This window comes from Saimiri boliviensis, chromosome X (assembly GCF_048565385.1).
Source record: "Saimiri boliviensis isolate mSaiBol1 chromosome X, mSaiBol1.pri, whole genome shotgun sequence".
In the NCBI taxonomy this organism is placed as follows: domain Eukaryota; kingdom Metazoa; phylum Chordata; class Mammalia; order Primates; family Cebidae; genus Saimiri; species Saimiri boliviensis.
This window is the reverse complement of record NC_133470.1, coordinates 15,514,654-15,535,156: the sequence shown is the minus strand read 5'-3', so window position 1 is coordinate 15,535,156 and position 20,503 is coordinate 15,514,654. Positions and strand designations below refer to the sequence as shown.

Sequence of the window (20,503 nt, the reverse complement as noted above, 5' to 3'; positions counted from 1 at the left end):
AATGGCCACCATTTCTTTCTTTCTTTCTTTTCTGTTTTTTTGAGACGGAGCCTGGCTCTGTCACCCAGGCTGGAGTGCAGTGGTGAGATCTCGGCTCACTGCAACCTCCACCTCCTGGGTTCAGGCAATTCTCTGCCTCACCCTTCCAAGTAGCTGGGACTACAGGTGACTACCATCACGCCCAGCTAATTTTTGTATTTTTAGTAGAGATGGGGTTTCACCATCTTGGCTAGGCTGATCTTCAACTCCTGACCTTGTGATCCACCCGCCTCAGCCTCCCAAGGTGCTGGGATTACAGGTGTGAGCCACCAGCCAGCCAGCCACCATTTCTTGAATGCCTACTAAGTGGCTGGCACTAGCTGGACACCTGACATCTACTACCACTTTTCCTCCTGCCTGATATGGGAAAGGGGCAAGCTAGGCCCCCTCCCATCTCTGCCTGGCTTCCATCCCCACCCTACTCTCCAAGGGAGGAGCTGCTGTTTTGTTTGGTTAACAAACAATACGTTCATTGGGTCCCACTAGCAGGTGTGGAAGCTGTGCTGTAGGAGGTTATAAACATCCACAGTCCCCTCTGTCTTCTCCTCCCACTCCTACTCCCAAGTCAGGAAGCGGAACTGCCCCACCCCACCCCAGCTTGGGAAGCAGCCATCTCTGTCTATGCTCATACGCCTGTACCTGAGTACACATGCCACTTATTAAGCTATCATGTCTCAACTCTTAACCCCACCCTTCCCAGTCAGCACAGTGGTGCTGAGGCTGGGACTTTGCAGACCCCATTTCAGCCTCGTCAGTTGCCCCCCGTGAGGCTCTGCCAATAGGGGTGGGAAAGGCAGACTGCAAGGCTGGAGGAGGGACAAGGGACACACTCCTTCCTGTCTGCTTCCTGTTCCTGATAGTGTAACCTAGCAACTGCTCTTCACCCAGGGAGCACTCACTGGATCCAGTTTGCAGTTCATCCAGCACTTGCAAAGCCAGTCTCATGGCTGCCCTGGAGACATCAGCACTGGCTGAGCACACCACTTCTCAAAGGTCTGAGCTTCAGTTCTGTGGGACCCTCCTGCAAGTTTCTAAACTGGAATAATTCCACTCTATTCCCTTTGTTCTCTCAGCTCTCGGGTGGTAACTTCCCTGCAGTTGCTATAATTCTTTACATTTAATTCTCTCTGTTCAAATCACTCTGTGGTTTCTGCCTCCTGACTAAACCCTGCCTGATGAGTTCATCTCGGAGGGGTGGGAAAAACAGGTCCTGCTAAAACCTCAAGCCTCCGACTTCCTGTAGGCTCCAACTCATGCCCTCACTAGAGCTCTATGTTGGGATTTGGGCTACTTGTGCAGCAGTTGATAAAGCAGGCTTTGATCCACATCCTGCTATTGTCCGTTGGGAATATATTTCCTGCAGAAACCTTTCCAGGAGAGGGAAGGAGCCCAGAAAGGCTGGGCATACCAGCATCAGACCTCCAAAACCTCACCTAATTCCTAAGGCCCCTCCACCACGGGACAGCACTAGCCAGCTGAGGACCCTCCCCTGAGAAGAAACCTCCCAAATAGCAAAGGGTAGACCCCAGGCATGACGTAGACACTACCCAAGGGGGGTCGCTGGCCCCTAAAATCCCCCACCCTGCCCAGATTGTTGAAGATCTGCCTCATCCAGTTATGAACTTACTAGAGAACTTAGATCTACTTCTGGTCCTACTGCTTCATCAGATAACAGGGCTTCTCTTCCCTGTTTTGATTCCATGCAGAATAAATAAATAAATAAATAAATAAATAAATAAAAGCTAGTGAGGAGTATGTGTACCAAGGGTCTTCTATTTTTGTTTCTAGAAGGAAGCAAGAGCATAGATTCAGTAAGTTACCTGGCCAATTTTCTGTGCCCAGCAGGTGGTTTCTCTATTGCCAAGCTGGTTTTTTGTTTTGTTTTAATAGATTCTTTTCTCTGGTGGCAATCACTATCACGGTATTTTGCAAGAAATTCAATAGTCATGTAGGGGGTAAGTGGGCAAGACAGATAATGAATTCAGAGTGATTGCTTGGTGCCAGGCATTGGGCCTGGGGCTTTATGTGGATCGTCTAATTCAACTTGATTTGATTTCGTCCTCCCCCAACAATCCTCTCAAGTGTCACTATCCTTAATTTTACAGATAAGGAAACTGAGGCTCAGAAACAACATGTCTGGGGTTATGTCACTTGTCAGAGGGAGAATGGAGAGTCAAATCCAGATTATCTGTAATTCCAGACCCTGGGCTCATCCTCCTTTTGCTATACATGGCATTTGGAATCAGTCATAGAAAACGAGATGGGGCCAGGCGCAGTGGCTCACACCTTTAATCCTAGCACTTTGGTAGGCCGAGACGGGCAGGTTGCCTAAGCTCAGGAGTTCGAGACCAGCCTGGGCAACATGGCAAAACCCTGCCTCTACTAAAAATACAAAAAACTACCCAGGCATGGTGGTGCATGCCTCTATCCCAGCTACTTGGGAAGCTGAGGTACGAGGCATGAGAATCGCTTGAACCTGGGAGGCGGAGAGTGCAGTGAGCCAAGATTGCACCACTGCACTCCAGCCTGGGTGACAGAGCAAGACTCTGTCTCAAAAAAAAAAAAAAAAAAAAAAAAGACGGTATATAGAATAGTATCTCCTCCCACACCTTCCCCCACCTCACATTCCCTATCCCCTTCACCTGTTCTATTATTCTCTGTAGCACTTTTGAGCATCTGACATTCTCTACAGTCACATGTGTATGGGTTTATTGTCCATCTTCCCCTATTAGCTAAGCTACATGGGAATAGGAACTTCATTTTGTTCATTGCTGCATCCCCAGCACTTGGAGCAAGGCTTGGAAATGTATTATATATTTGTTGAATGAATGAATGAACACTTTCTAGGGGTGTTGTAATAATAAATAATAATGTATTAGCAATCTGTTGATACAGGTATCAGTAATATATTCATATATTAATATAAAATGTTTAGCACACTGCCTGTCATATATGAAGCACTATAAATGTGAGATATTTTTTTAAAAAATTCTCTCTCTCCAAGCTAACAAATTCTAGTGTCCCAAAGACTTCCTAATTATATAGAATATTTCATTAAAATTTCACAAATTATGGCCAGGCATGGTGGTTCACACCTATAATCCCAGCACTTCAGGAGGCCAAGGTGGGTAGATTACCTGAGATCAGGAGTTTGAGACCAGCCTGGCCAACATGGCAAAACCTCATCTCTACTAAAAATACAAAAATTAGCCAGGTGTGGTGACGGGCACCTATAATCCCAGCTACTCGGGAGGCTGAGGCAGGTGAATCGCTTGAACCTGGGAGGCAGAGGTTGCAGTGAGCCAAGATCACGTCACTGCACTCCAGCCTGGGTGACAGACCAAGACTCCATCTTAAAAAAAAAAAAAAAAAAAAAGAAAGAAAGAAAAAGAAATTTCACAAATTACTGTGGACAAACAGGCTACCATCTCAGAACCCAAGAGCCTAGAGCGAGAAGACCCTGGCCAACTGGGATGCATGGGGTTAGAGCCAGCTTTTGCTCAGACATCACCTTTGTGGAAGGCCTTTCCTGACCACCTCTTACATGGTTTCCCCTGCCCCCATCACCTACCTCCTTCCTTATTTTTTCTCCATAGCCCTTATCACCATGTGACATAGTATCTATTTACTTCTTTGTCATTGTCTGTGTCCTCCCACTAGAATATAATCCCCCAAAAAACTGGATTTTAGCTGTTGTATTTCCTGAGTCTGGAATAGTCCCTGGAACATAGCAGGTGGTTAATAAATATTTGTTGAATGAATGAAATTACTGTTTAGTTAAGACTTTGTGTCTTACATTTCTCTTTGTGTTGACTGGTAGAGTCTTTATGTTTGGTTTGGTTTTGGTTTTTAAATAGGAGTTTATTTGACAGTTCTTCAAACAAGACATTTCATATTCAGAATGATAAGGTATGTAAAGACTCTGCTTTTGAAATTCTTCTGGCAGAGGCCTCCTGAGGAAGCAGCAGGATTAGCGAATATTTAATGTACCTTCAAGGGGCCTGGCATCCAGGCAAGAAGAGAGCCAGGCACAAGTGTGACACAGCTGATTAAAATGAATTCGGATGAACTAGAAAGGGAATCAATCATCTAATGGCAAAAGGCTTTAAGCAAAGAGGAGAAGCATTTATAACCTCAGCTACTCAAAGCATGATGAGGAGAGGGCATGGCTGAACTCTGGCCTTGGACCACAGTCTTCATTATTATTTTTGTTTACAGATATTCTATATTTGCCATCTACAGAATGTATTACTGTCCCAGTGAGACTTCTAATTTCATTGGAAAAACAGCTCAAAGCACATGCCCAATGAACATGAAATGGTCACAAAGCCTGATTCTTGGGCAGCAAGCAAGGCAAACACCTTATAAGGCTTGCTCAGCCACAAATTCTGACATCCCTGCAGAGCAAGGCCACAACACAAAGGCCTTGTCCCTGGGAGACAATTTTCTGAAACAAGCAAGTAAAGCATGAAGTCCCGTCTCCAAACAATGCCAGACATTTCAAACAAAACTATCACTTTCACTAATTGACAAAAGAGATTATAATTGTATCATTCTCAGAAACCTCTGGCCTTCCAGTGAGACAAGAGCGAGAACTCCAGGTCATTTCTACATTGTATGTATTCACTCTCCCACCCACCAACCCCATCCACATGGGTTAATAAAAATAAGTTCTGAGTTTGTCACTGAGATACTTCCATTTGGGCCCTGACTTACCCAGTTGCCAGCTATGTAACCTCAGGCAAATCACTCAACCTTTGCATTCCCCAGTTTCTCATGCAAACAATGAGAACTTCGGATTGTGTGATCTCTACAATTCTTTCCAGTTACCAAATATTCTAACTCATCCATCTATTTGTTTTTAGTGCCATAGCTGCAGCCCACCTATCACTGTACATAGAAAAGCCGAAAATAACCATCCAAGGACACAACATGATGTGTAAAACTGAACACTCAAACCAGAAACTTCTGGTCAAAGAAGACAAATACTAAAGGCTACTTGAAAATCAATCAATCAATCAATCAATCAATCAATCAAAATCATCCCTGTAGAAAAATACAAGTTACTAATATCTTTGGCTTTCCCATCAAGGAATTGTAGCTAAAGTTTGTTAGCAATTGGTTTGGGAACACTGACATTTCACATATTATTTTTTTTAAATTGACTAAAACATGACTAAGGTGTATGATATGTTAACTGGTTCAAGTGACAGCCAACAAAAGATGGGGAAAGATGGATGGGAAGAAAGTGAAGACAAGAGAGGGCTGGCTCAGACTTCACCACTACGCTGTGTATCCATAGAACAAAAATGCACTTGAATGCCCAAAATCTATATAAAATTAGGGGCTGGGAGATAGAGACACATGGGAAGTGATAGAGACATATCTAAGGCTCAGAGGTTTCAAAGAAGACCAAGCAATCAGAGAGCAGGATGATAATCATGAAGATTCCAGAGGCGGGGCTTTTCCAGGTGACCATAGGGGCCAGGAAATGGGAATGAGCAGCTGAAGTTGAGGAGATGAGGGAGTTGCTGGGGCTCAGGAGATCAAGGAACTCAAGACACCATAGTGTTTGGGGCTTATTCAAGTGTACAGTGAAGATATCCAGTATGAGGCTGAGAGTGGGTAGAGAGTCTTCAATGAATGAAGTTGGCAGACAGCAAAAACAAGAAAGAGCTAAAAAATGGTACTACCAAAGGACATAAGCCTAGGTTGCCACCATTACAAACCTGGTAAACTTATTTCAGAATGTACAGGATTAGGATTTTTTTCCTTTTATTTTGAAATATTTTTTCTTATTATTTTTTGAGATGGAGTCTGACTCTGGCACCCAGGTTGGAGTGCAGTGGCACAATCTCAGTTCACTGCAACCTCCACCTCCCTGGTTTAAGCAATTCTCCTGCCTCAGCCTCCTGAGTAGCTGGGATTACAGGCATATGCCACCACGCCCAGCTAATTTATGTATTTTTAGTAGGGATGGGGTTTCACCATGTTGTCCAGCCTGGTCTCAAACTCCTGACCTCAGGTGATCTGCCTGCCTCAGCCTCCCAAAGTGTTGCGAATACAGGTGTGAGCCACTGCGCCCGGCCATAGTATTTTCAAATGCATGAAAAAGTAACGATAGTATAATTGTTAATAATTAGTCTCTCTCTCTACATATACCATAGTCATTTCTTCAGTCTCCTTTATTCTAGAATAATTCCTCTGCCTTTCTCTTCAATGACACCGAAGTTTTCAAACAGTACAGGCCAGTTGATTGTAAAACATCCCTCAATCTGTCTGCTCTTTCCTTGTGATGAGATTCAGGTTGTTATTTTGGCAGGATAAGTGGTATGTCTTTCTCAGTGCATTGGGACATCAGGAGGCATGTGGTGCTCATCTGTCTCATTATTGCTGATGTGAACTTGGATCACTTGGGTAAGATGGTGTCCATGTGAACTTCTCTACTGTAAAGTGTTTTCCTCTTTACAATTCAGAAACAGTTTGCAGGAACACACTTTGAGACTGTGTATATATTCTGTTCTCCAAAACATCCATTGATGATTTTCACTTAAATCAACTATTTCTATGGTGGTTGCAAAACAGTGATTTTTGAAGTTATTCCTTCTACATTTATTAGGATTAGGATTTTTAAATGGCCCATTTAAAGCCCTGTTTTATTCAACAGGGCAATAGAACAACACAAAGATTACATAAAGTCATCTTATGAAAGGTTCCATAAGAGTTGTGATCCTTAGACTAGGTCCAGTGGCTCATGTCTATAATTCTAGCACTTTGGGAGGCCAAAGTAGGCAGATCTCTTGAGCCTAGGAGTTCAAGACCAGCCTGGGCAACATGGCGAAATCCCATCTCTACCAAAACTATAAAAATTAACTGGGCATGGTGGCCCCCGCCTGCAGTCCCAGCTACTTGGGAGGCTGAGGTGGGAGGCTCACTTGAGCCCAGGAAGTTGAGGCTGCAGTGAGCCTTGATGGTGCCACTGCACTCTAGCCTGGGCAACAGAGTGAGACCCTATGTCAAAAAAAAAAAAAAAAGAGTGGTAATCCTTGGCTATACCACTACTTCAGGAAAATGTGATGCTTCATCTATACCAAATGAAAATAACAGGTGAACTCAGTAACACTCAGACCAAGAGAACAATAGTTTACAAGTAACTGTTACCTCGCTACCATACTACGTTTTGCCAATTTTCCAAAAGAATTATTATTATGAAGATATTAATTTTTAAAAACTATTGTATTCTTAAGTATGTAAAAGAAAATTTGCTATATAAAAGAATTCCTATCATTTTTAATTATTAAAATATTCTCTTATAGGAAATGTGTTCTATTCAATAATTAAATAATAATAAATTTAATCTTCACTCAGGAAATACTATCTTGACTACAATTCTGTTTTATGTCTCCCTTGTTATTAATTACTAATCTGTGTTACATTGCCACATTTGTTCATCCAAGGTCAAATATGATCAGCATTAAATTTTTGTCTTTTGCAGCTGCTAAAAGCTAGTAAAATCTAAAGCCATAATCATATGAGAAAAGTGTTCTGAATATGGGAAATAAGTGGTAAATGGGGCTGAGGCATTGTCCTTTCTTGAACTTAGTTGAAATACGTCTCTCTGTAACAAGACTTTCTAATAAGTAACATGACCTAACTAGAAAGCTGGCTTCTTTGTGAATTTCCTCGTAAGGCTGGAAGCCAGTAAAAGTCATTTAAGCAAAGAGGTGGTTCTGTTCTCTTGGGGTTTTTTGTTGTGTTCTCTGTGTGTGTGTGTGTGCATGTGTGTTTGTTTTGTTTTGAGACAAGGTCTTACTCTGTTGCCCAGGCTGGAGTACAGTGGTATGATCATGGTTCACTGCAGCCTCCACCTCCTGGGCTCAAGCAATCCTCCTGCCTTAGCCTCCTGTGTTGCTGGGACTACAGGTCCAAGTGTCCAACTATTTTTTTTTTTTTTTGGTATCAATGAGGTCTTGCTATGTTGTCTAGGCTGGTTTCAAACTCCTAGCCTCAAGTGATCCTCCCACCTCAGCCTTCCAAAGTGCTGGGACTACCAACATGGCTACTACACCTGGCTTTTCTGCCTTCTAAAGGTTCATGATTCTAAAGCTGATATCTAAAAAGCCCCTATCAGAATCTCAAAATACTTGAAATTTTTAAAGCAAAGGTAAATTAATCACACGGCAAATAAAAAGATGATGTATTTAATTGGTGTAAAGAATAAAAAGGTTGTTGGGATGGGTTTGTTTTCCCAGTTTTGCACAGGCATTAAATGTGTTTGTAGTACCAATCCTAGACTAACCTGCAGGTCAACACATCATTGTATTAAAAGGTGAATATTCCCTAAGGATTGTTATCTATAGGAACCATGATTTCAGATGAAGAAGATGGTATCCTTTTACAAAGAAAAGTACTTATTTAAAATGATTTCCAATAAATCAGGGATTAAAATATATAATGTGAGCTGAAAATAAAGATTTGGAGTTTTGACACACTGACCTCAAAACCATGGAGTCGATAAAGCCCCCAAGAAGAGTGCTTGGGTGACAAGGTCAGAGAGCCAAGGGGGAACCCAGAGGAGCCCCAACGCTTAAAAGCCAGGAGAAAGCGGAGTCCACATAAACAGTTCAAGCAGAGACTCAAAAGAAAAACCAGGAGAATGCGTTGCCCCTGAAGCCAAGGGCAATGAGTGGTAAGAAGGGAGTGGGCAGGAGTGCCAAGGACTGCCCGGAAGTGAGCAAAATCAGCACTGAAGATGCTCCATTGGACTTTGAGATCATTTAAGAACCTGACAGAACACCTTCCCTGGGCTGGGATAGATGCGGAGGTAGGAGACAGCAGTATGAATGCTCCCTTAAGGAGTGAGCTTGAAGGGGAGGAAAGAGGCAAGAGGAACTGGAGCGAACAAGAGGGTCAGAGAAGGCTTATTTTCGAGGGAAGGAAAGAATAGTCACAAAAGGCAATTTTGGACAACTGGGAAATTCTGAATATGGACTATATGTTAGATAATGTTACGCTATCAATGTTAAGTTTCTTCAGTGTGATCTAGTATCCTAGTTATATAAGAGAATATCCCTCTTTTAGAAGGTGCATGCTAAAGTACATAGAGGTTAATTCCATAATGTCTACAGCTTACTTTTGAATGGAGAAGGTGGCGGGGAGAGAGAAAGAATGGCCAAATGTTAACAGCTGGTGAATCTAGGCAACGGATATACAATACAGGTGTTCATGTACTATTCTTTCATATTCTCTGTAGGTTTGCAATTTTAAAAAATAGTTGAGGAGGAAAACTAAAGCAAAACAAAATGGCTTGAGAAAAAAAGATATATGCAAACCAAAAAAAAGGGAAAAAAGAGGAGAGTCACTGAGCACGTCAAGATACCGCTGGGCAACAGCTAGGGGAGAGAGCAGGAGAGGCAGAAGGAAAACCAATTTCCTCCCTTCCCTCCCCTTCCTACACCTACAGAGCATACAGATAGTCTTGGAGGGACAGTGGACATGAAAGGGCATCTTCTCTGTCTGCAGTTCATTCCTCATTCAAGAGGAAAATGAGGGCGGTCCCAGCTCACAGGGATTTTCAACATACCCTACAGTGCCAGTAAAGACTGCTTGATGGCTATGATAACCTAGAACCCACCGAGAACCGATAGCAAGAAGAATGACAAGAGGCCCTCTAAACTTGGAGAAAATTCTTTAGGGAACACCAAAGATGAAAGAATGGCATTTGTTATTTTTCCATGAAGGTCTCAAACTGAAATACACATCACAGTAAAGGACTTCAAATTGGGAGGACGGAGGTGGGGGACATGGGGATGGAGTGGCAGAAGGGGGCTCTCAAGCAGCTGTGAATGGCTTGATAGTTAGATTTTTAAACAACTAAATTAACTAGATGTTTTGCCAAGAATTAAAGAAATATTTAGTTTGCTATTTAGTATTTTTAACTTTTTAAATAAAGAACGAGTACTTTTGAAATGAATGATTTCCATTAGGGAAACTTCTATGTGTCATAGCTTAAGCATCAAACCACAAAGCCAAAAAAGCACAGATTATCTTTGTCAGCCTCTTAGCACTTACAGAAATTGAATAAATACATTTCTAAGTGGTCTCAAGGGAAGAAATAAAATATCTCAGTGTTTCCAAAGTGCTCCATGAGAAAAAAACGAAGGCAATAGATTATTAATTGAAAATCCATTATCATAAAATTTTAAGTGTCAAGTAAAATTCAGGAGAATAAAATTAAAACATTTAATTTCTGTTATGTGGATAAATTTCAATTCTCCAAGTAGGGTAGCATATCAGAAGGGGCATGAACTTTGGAATCTGCCAGATCTGGTTCCGATTGAGGCTCTGCCACCATGAGTGTGCAACTTGGGGCAGTTAAGTCTCAGTTTCCTCATTTATAAAAGGAGGGAGACTAATCAAAGATTTCTCCGAGAATTTTGGTGAGAAATGAGAGTAGTAGGCACTCTAATATATGATAGCTATTATTAGTACTCTTACCTGTTACATATCACGAAAGAAATAAAATGACAACAATAACAATATAAAATTGACACTATCTTTTTGTTTTGTTTTGTTTTGTTTTTGGTAGGCTTGAGTGCAGTGGCTTGATCTCAGCCCACTGCAACCTCCCCCTCCTGGGGTTTGAGCAATTCTCCTGCCTCAGCCTCCCAAGTAACTGGGATTACAGGCGTGCACCATCATGCCCTGCTAACTTCTATATTTTTAGTAGAGACAGGGTCTCACCATGTTGGCCAGGCTGGTCTTGAACTCTTGACCTCAAGTGATCCACCCACCTTGGCCTCTCAAAGTGCTGGGATTACAGATGTAAGCCACTGTGCCTTGCCATTTTTTTTTTTTTTTTAAGAGTCAGGGCCTCATTCAGTGGTGGTCCTGGCTCGAGTGCAGTCACATAATCATAGCTCACTGTAACCTCAAACTCCTGGGCTCAAGTGATCCACCCACCTCCCAAAGTGCTGGGATTAAAAGCATGAGTCACCGTGCCCAGGCTGATGCTACTTCACTACATGGAAGGTGGATAGACCACCAGAAAGGGAATAGCCTGGATTTTATATGTAGGCTAGGCTTTCTCAAAACTGCCATGATACTCTGGAGGCAGAGTACTGTGGTTGGGTGGAATGACCTAGCAAGACAAAAAACCCTCAATACTAGTCAGACCAGTAGAAACAAGGAATCAAGCAGGAGCCTTGGCTCTGCGACTTGCTGTGTTACCTGGAGGAAATTACTTTGCCTTTCAAGGCCTCATTTCCTTTTCTGCAAATTAAGAAAAACCCTTCAGAAGGCTGTGAGGATCAAATGTATGTTACCGGTCCTGGCCATGAAAAGCACTATGCAAATATAAGGTACTGTATATAAGTAAATTTAATTAAAGCTAGCTTCTGAAGCAGCAACATTTGGAGGCAGCATAAAACGGTGTGATGGGTGACAGCAAAAAACACTTTGTCCTCAAAACTCCTTGAGTTCAAGTCCCAACTCTGGCAGCTGTAAGCTGCATAAACTTAACAAGTGCCTACTTCGATGAGCATGAGCTGCTTCCACTATACAAACACGAATAACAATACTTCATTCAGGTTTATTACAAGGATTAAATAAAATATATGTAGATTAGGTTGAATACTCTGAAATATGGTTAGTAATCAGGAAATAATATCTATCATTTTCTATCAAGAGCTTGCTTTCAAAATATTTATAGCCCTTGACACAGTAATTTCATATCTAATCACCTGAATATAGAACTCATTCAAAATAAGGAAAAGGCTTTACACAAAGAAATTCTTCAAAGCATTATTTATATTAGCATTAAAAGGTCCAATATTTGAAGAATAATTAAGCATATTATGCCATATCCACCAAATAAAATATTTAGTAATGACTAAAATGATGTTTACAAAGCATGTCTAACAAATTGAGAAATGTTTATATAATAATATTTTAGAGCTAAAAATGAGGCTACAAAAAACTAATATTTAGGATGACCAGAAATCTATACTAGACAAAAAAAGAAAAACCTTGAAGGAAATTATCAGGATGTTGTCATTATCTCTGGGTAGTGGAACGATGAGGAAGTATTCATTATTCCCAACTGCTTTTCTATATTTTTTCCAAATTTCTGAATGAGAGAAAATTTTATGCATAAAATGTCTATGGATAAATGTAAGTAAACATCATTGCATCAGCTTTCTTTCAGCAGAGTTATTATTATGAATTCATAATAAACCTTGATTGGCATATTCAACAAGAGATAAAAGAATAAAAAGAATTTTAAAAGGCTATTCTGGACACACTCCATAGGGGTTAGCCCTGCTCCATAAGGAGCAGTGGAGCAGTTAAAAAAAAGAATTTTAAGGGAATACTCTGAACAAGTATATGTTAACAAATTAGATAACAGATGAAATGGACAAATTCCTAGAACTACCACAAATGACTCAAGAAGAAATAGAAAATCTAAACTGGCACATAACAAGAGACAGAATACGTAATCAAAGAAACTACACACAAAGAAAATTTCATACCCAGATAGCTTCACTTATGAATTCTACCAAATATTTAAAGAATTAATACCAAATATTCATAAACTCTTCCAAAAAATGGAAGGGAAAGGAACACTTTCCAACTTGTTCTATAAGGCCAATATTGCCCTGACAGTTAAATTAGACAAAGATATCACAAAAAAACTAGACACCAGTATCTCTTATGAATATAGATGCAAAATTCCTCTACAAAATACCAGCAAACTGAATTCAGCAACACATAAAAAGCATTATACACCAAGACTGAGGGGATTTATCTTAGGAAGGCCAAGCTGGTTTAATATCAATTAACATAATATGCCATATCATAAAATAAAGGACAAAAACCACATGATCATCTCAATACATGCAGAAAAAGTACTTGACAAAATTAAATACCACTTTGTAATAATTTAAAAAATCAATAAACTAGGAATAGGAGTGTGTTTTCTCAACCTGATAAAGAGCATCTATGATAAAGATAAAACCAAAATAAGACTTACTGGTGAAAGACTGAATGCTTCTCCCCTAAGATCAGTAACAAGACAAGGATGGCTACTCTTGCATTTCTATTTGACATTGTAGTGGAGGCAAGAAAATGAAACAAAAGGCATTGGAAACAAACAAGTAAAACTATATTTGCGGATGACCTGGTTTGTCAATAAAAATTTCTAAAATATCCAGTAAAAATCGATTAGAGCTAATAAATGAGTTCAGCAAGGTTTTGGGATACAAGACCAATATACAAAAATCGATTTTTAAACACTTGCAATAAACAATTCAAAAAGGAAATTAACAAAAATCCATGTATATCATCAAAAAGAATTTTAAAACCTAGGTTAAATTTAATGAAAGAAGTATAAAACTTACACTCTGAACACTACAAGACACTGGTGAAAGAAAGACCTAAATAGATGGAAAGGCATCCCATATTCATGGATCAGATTATTTAATTAAGATCGCAATACTCCCCAAGTTCATCTACAGATTCAACACAACCCCTGTCAACATTCCAGCTGGCTTCTTTTGAGACATTAACACACTGATTCTAAAATTTATATGGAAATGTAAGAGACCCAGAATAGCCAAAATAATCTTGAAAAAGAGAAAGTTGAAGGATTCATACTTCCCAATTTTGAAACTTTATTTAAAAATAAGCTATAGTAACGCAGACACTGGTACTGGCATAAGAAAAAGGTATAGATCAATGGAATAGAAGTGAGAGCCCAGAAATAAACAACATTTATGGTCAATTGATTTTTTGACAATGGTACTAAGATCATTCAATGGGGAAAGAACAGTCTTTTCAACAAACGGTGCTAGGACATCTGGATAACCACATGCAAAAAATGAATTTGTACTTCTACCTCATACCATATGTGACAATCAACAACTCAGAATGGTCCAAAAGCTTAAATGTAAGAGCTAAAACCAGAAAACTGGCTTTTTTGCCTTTAAATATATATATATTTAGGGGGTACAAGTGCAATTTTGTTACACATATAATGAAGCCTGGGCTTTTAGTGTACACTGTACTCATTAAGTAATTTCTCATCCCTCACCCCCCTCCCAGCCTCCCAGCTTTCTGAGTCTCCAGTGTCTTCTATTCTATTCTCTGTGCCCATGTGTACACATGATTTAGCTCCCACTTATATGTAAGAACGTGGGGTATTTGACTTTCTGTTTTTGAGTAATTTCACTTAGGATAATGGCATCTTGTTCCATCCATGTTGCTGCAAAAGACATGATTTCATTCCTTTTTATGGCTGAGTAGTATTCCATGGCATACACACATGCAAACACACACACACACACACACACACACACAAACCCCACGTTTTCTTTAACCAGTCACCCATTGAAAGACACAGTGATTCCATATCTTTGCTATTGTGAATAGTGCTGCAGTAAACATAAGAGTGCAGGTATCTATTTGATATAATGACTTCCTTTGGGTAGAGTCCATGGTGGGATTGCTGGATGAAACGGTAGTTTGGTAGTCCTATTTTTAGTTCTTGGAGAAATCTCCGTAATGTTTTCCATAGAGGTTGTACTAATTTACACTCCTGCCAGCAGTGGTAGGCATTCCCTTTTCCCTACATTCTCGCCTACATCTCTTGTTTTTTGACTTTTTAGTAATAGCCATTCTGACTGGTATATAAGAGGGCAGCTCACTGTGGTTTCAGTTTGCATTTATCTGATGATTAGTGATGTTGAGCATTTTTTTCTTATGTTTGTTGGCCATTTGTATGCCTTCTTTTGAAAAATGTCTGTTCGTGACCTTTGCCCACTTTTTAATGGGGTTATTTTTTTTTCTTGTTGAATTATTAGAGAACTCTTAAAGTAAGATATATGAGCATAAATATTTTTGGATTTGGGGATGGATTCTTAGATATGACACCAAAAGTACAAGTGACTAAAGAAAAAATAAAGTGAACTTCATCAAAATTAAAAACTTTTGTGCTTCAAAGAACACCATCAACAAAGTATGAAGAGTATCCAATGAATAGGAAAAAAGATTTACGAATCACATATTTGATAAGAAACTTGTATCTGAACATGAAAAGATGTTCAATGTCATCACTCATTAGGGAATCCAAATGAAAGCTACAGTGAGATACCACTTCATACTCACTAGGATGACTATCATCAAAAGAATAGACAGTCACAACTATTGCCGATAACGTGGAGAAACTGAAACCCTTATACATTGCTGGTAGGAATGTAGAATGGCACAGTCACTTGGGAAAATAGCTTGGAAATTTCTAAAAATGTTAAACATAGAGCTACCATATGACCCAGCAATTCCACTTCTAGGTATATACCCAAGAGAACTGAAAACATTTGCTCACAACAGCATTGTTCATAATGGTCGAAAAGCTGAAACAGGCTGGGCACGGTGGCTCATACCTATAATCTCAGCGTTTTGGGAGGCCGAGGCGGGCAGATCACCTGAGGTCAGGAGTTTGAGACTAGCCTGGCCAATGTGGCGAAACCTCATCTCTACCAAAAATTAGCTGGGTGCAGCAGCAGGCGCTTGTAATCCCAGCTACTCTGGAAGCTGAGGCAGGAGAATCACTTGAACCTGGGAGGCAGAGGTTGCAGTGAGCCAAGATCACCCCACTGTAATCCAGCCTGGGCGACAGAGCAAGACTCTGCCTCAAAAAAAAAAAAACAAAAAACAGCCAAGCTGAAACAATCCAAATGTCTATCAATTGATGAATAAACATAATGTGGCTTATTCATACCATGAAATATTATTCTGCAATAAAAAGGAATAAAGTACTGATACATGCCACAACACGGACAAAGCCAGACACAAAAGGTCATGTAATGTATGACTCCATTTACATGAAATGTCCATAATAGATAAATCCATAGAGGCTGAACGTAGATTTGTGGTTGCCAGGGTCTGAGAGGAGAGAGAAAGTACTTAATGGATAAGGGATTTTACTTTGGAGTATTGGAAATGTTTCAGAAGTAGATAGGGGTTGTGATTGCACAACACTGTGAACATACCAACTGCTACTGAGTTGTTCACTTTACAATGGCTAATTTTATGTTAGGTGAATTTCCCCTCAATAAATCACAGGTATTTGAAAGAAAAAGCAATCCAGAAATTGAAGCTTATATTTCCATTTACATGCAATGGCTTATAAGTTGAAAAGTATTTCAAAAAGAGAGAGAATTTGTTTTTACAAGTTGGACTTGGCCTTTTTTTTTTAAACCTAAGAAATGTGGCTAAATTTAAAGAACTTTTTTATATCTAGTGATCCTAAATATAAAAAGATAATTTCTCTTTACTCTCTGCTAATAAATGGCTACTATAGTAGTAGAGTTCAGACAGAGTTTTTGAAAGATTTATTTCATGTCATGCTTAAAGATTTGAAAGAGTTAGTACAGCTCCTATGTCCCTTCCTACTTTCAGAGATGAGTTTCCTACATCATCAGCGCAAGTCAGCTGGGTAGGAGAACAACATTTGATTCCCAAAGGAAAACATCCCATGCTATTTAGTATAGCACATTCTACATCCTAAACTCTCCACCTTAAGCCTGAATAAACTTCCAAAAGCAAGATCTGGAACAGAAATTGGGGAAATTATCTGTAACTGAGACATCAAAGAAGTGGAGTTTAAGAGGAAATTACTCACAGTAATTGTCTCGGCTTATTTGTTTTTATTTTAATTTGCTCGTTGGAAGCTCTATCCCTTAAACACTCAAGTTTGTTTTAACTAGATGCCAATAGCCATAAGAACCTCAGTACAAAATAAACAAAGTGAATATTTAAGCTTCTCATTATATGGGGGTAAAGAAAGGCATGTCATCTATTTAGAAACAATACACCTTTTTTTGGAAACAGATGATCTAGCATTCTCCCAATTCTCCTAGAATATTTTTAAAACAAGAGGCAAATCTCATGAAGTTCTGTGTTGAACAGATATAGAAGTAATGTGATCATTGGGTTATAAAATCTAATAAAAATTCAATGATGCTACTAAATGTCACGAAAGTATGCATATAGCTATTTGTAAAAGTATTAAAGAAACATATATAAATTACAATGTCTTTCTTGTTCCCTGCCACTGAGTTTTAAATTGAGATTTTATATTGGTACATTTTGAACTGAAATTAAATCAATCATAAACTATCTCTAAGACAATACTTTATGGTACTTCATAAATTCAAAGCTACATCTTCCTAAATGTAGTTTCCTATGCTCCTCTAATGATGCCTTGTGCAAATCACACAGGGCAGCTTGAGCATCGTGGGAGTAAATGAGAAAGGGTGAGAGGGTGAGACCAGCTCATTTGCCCCTTTTCATTCATAAACACAGGCACATTCCCAGTACTCACATGTCTGAGAATTCTTGATTCTCGTTGAAGAAGTGTTGCATCCCATGACTTCTATCTAAATCATACGTGTTCACAAATTCAACTTCTGATTTTAAGACAGAGTGTGAAAAGTCCCTCCCTTTAAGCTGCAAGGAACCACTCTTAGCCGATCCTCTTCAGTCACAGATTCTAATGAGGAAGACAGGAGGGAGGGAAGGAAATTGCCAGTTAACCACATGGTAGCTGAGGGGCTGCTCAGCAGGATTCATTTTATGCTTCTTCTGAATCGCTGTTCATCATGTGATGTCGAAAGTGATCAGACATAATCTAATCCTGGTTTATTTTCCAAAACACAGTAGCAGCTACAGAGCAGCTATAGGCTGCTTCTCTGCTAGACATAAATGAGTTTCACCATGTCTAGGTCACATCCAGCTCTGTATAAAATAGAGCATTCAAAATGAAAAGAAAAATGGAAATATGAGAGTGCACGATTTTCTAATTTAAATACAGGGAATGGGATGTGGAGGAGCATAATTAACTGTTTCGGTTTTCAGCTCAAAGTAATTCAACCTATCTAGGCTTTTAAAAACACAAATTAGAAGCTGACTATGAGACAAAAACAACATATTTAAACAATTACGCTAAAATTCAAAGTGAGTTCTTTGACAGTATTTCTCAGAATAGGTTGGGGACTTGTTTTAAAAAAAGGAGGCTTGAGGCCGGGCGTGGTGGCTCAAGCCTGTAATCCCAGCACTTTGGGAGGCCGAGGCAGGTGGATCACGAGGTCAAGAGATCGAGACCACCCTGGTCAACATGGTGAAACCCCATCTCTACTAAAAATACAAAAAATTAGCTGGGCATGGTGGTGCGTGCCTATAATCCCAGCTACTCAGGAGGCTGAGGCAGGAGAATTGCCTGAACACAGGAGGCGGAGGTTGCGGTGAGCCGAGATCGTGCCATTGCACTCCAGCCTGGGTAACAAGAGCAAAACTCCGTCTCAAAGAAAAAAAAACAAAACAAAACAAAAAAAAACACCAACCAAAAAAAGGAGGCTTGAAACCACTCCTCAAATTTAGGAATCGTTATCTGTGAGAATGCCCTTTTATTTTATTTTATTTTTATTTTTTCAGATGCAGTCTCGCTCTGTCGCCCAGGCTGGAGTGCAATGGTGTGATCACGGCTCACTGTAGCCTCAACCTCCCAGGCTCAGATGATACTCCCGCCTCAGCCTCCTGAGTAGCTGGGACTACAGGTGTGCGCCACCATGCTTGGCTAATTTTTTGTATTTTTAGTAGAGACTGAGTTTCGCCAGGTTGGCCAGGATGGTCTCGAACTCTTGACCTCAGGTGATCCACCTGCCTCCGCCTCACAAAGTGCTGGGATTACAGGCATGAGCCACTGCACTTGGCCAAGAGTGCCCTTTTAAACAAGCTCTCCAGGCACTGCCGAGGCCCCTCTGGAGTCTAATTTGTGTTCTGCGGTCATTCCATGAGCTCCCTGACTCCCATAATCACTTGATGGGTGTATTCAACAAAACTCCTTTCCATAGTATACCATCATGTCACTTTTTAGGGTGGTGTTTCCTTTATTTTGAGATATTCCAAATCAACCTGATCTAATATATTTGCATTCCGTTTTTTTCTTCCAGACAGGGTCTCACTCTGTTACCCAGGATGGAGTGTAGTGGCACAATCACAGCTCACTGCAGCCTTAATCTCTCAAGCACGCACCATGACACCCGGCTAATTTAGTTTTTTATCAAGACAGGGTCTCCCTATGTTACTGAGGCTGGTCTCAAACTCCTGGGCTCAAGTGACTCTCCGACCTCATCCTCCCAAAGTGCTGGGATTACAGGTCTGAGCCATCTTGCCCAGCTCTGTTTGATTTCTTGACAGGAACAAAGTCGGAGAACAACTGACATATCTATCTTTCCATTAGTACTACACTAAAAGCTTAAAAATTTCAACTCAACTGAAGAAAGGGGAAAGTAAAATAAGCAAAACATTTGAACCATGGCAATATTTTGAAAATAACAATAAGCTTAATAAACAGATTTTCTGACCGGAGGTAAACCTGATTATTTCATGTATTGAATTAATTAAACTTCCTAAACTTTGGGTTATTTCCAAATTTTTATTTATTTATTTTTTAAGACAAAGTCTCACTCTGTCACCCAGGCTGGAGTGCAGTGGTGCAACCATGACTCACTGCAGCCTCCACCTCCTGGGCTCAAGTGATCCTCCCACCTCAGCCTCCTGAGCAGCTGAAACTACAAGAATGTGCCACCATACCCAGCTAAGTTTTGTACTTTTTTTGTTGACACGAGGCATCACCATGTTGCCCAAGTTGGTCTCAAACTCCTGGCCTCAAACAACGTGCCCAACTCAGCCTCCCAAAGTGCTGGGATTACAGGCATGAGCCATTGTGCTTGGCTCTTATTTCCAAATTTGATAGGCACTTCTTTTGTGTCTTCCCTATCTAAATCATGTCTAAAGAAAATTAACAACCATCCTCCCTGTTCACCACAGATCTGTTACCTTCAAACTCTCTGAGCACATTTGTTCAGTTAGGTGGTAAACTTGCCTATCATAACTCTCATTTATCTGTGAGACATCCTGGAAAATTTTACTAAACATCTTAATAAAATGATGATATATATTTTGATACTTTGACATTTCAGCTTATTCCAGCAAAAGAAGAGAGAGAGGAGGAGGAGAAAAGGAAGGGCAGAGGAGGAATAAAGGAAGGAAATCAATTTGGGAAGATTGTTAATAACAAAATCATAGAGGTTTTAAGGTGAGAGAGACTTTTAAAATTACCTAGTATTTACACAATGGGCATGGAAGTTAAGCATCTTGTCCCATGTCATATGGAACTGTGGTTGTCATACTTTGTCGCATATTAGTATCACCTGGGGAGCTGTTCAAACTCCCCGTACTCAGCCTGCACCTCATTAAGTCAGAATCTCTTGGGGTTTAAAAAATACTGATGCCCAAGTCCCAACCCCAGAGAATTTGATGTAACTGGTACTGGGTCAGGGATTGGTCATTAAGATTTTTTTCAGTTTTTCAGATTCTAATACACAGGAAAGTTTGACAATCTCTA

The 20,503-nt window shown here is 40.1% G+C and overlaps 1 protein-coding gene across 1 annotated transcript in view; it reads right to left on the bottom strand.

Annotated features, from left to right (window-relative positions):
* PPEF1 (protein phosphatase with EF-hand domain 1) overlaps window positions 1-20,503 on the bottom strand; it is a 145,924-nt gene that overhangs the window by 110,205 nt on the left and 15,216 nt on the right. The window contains exon 3 of the mRNA XM_074391743.1: window positions 17,420-17,587. Within this exon, the coding sequence (XP_074247844.1) occupies window positions 17,420-17,465 (46 nt within the window). The 5' untranslated portion in view covers window positions 17,466-17,587. The remainder of the gene's footprint in view (window positions 1-17,419; window positions 17,588-20,503) is intronic.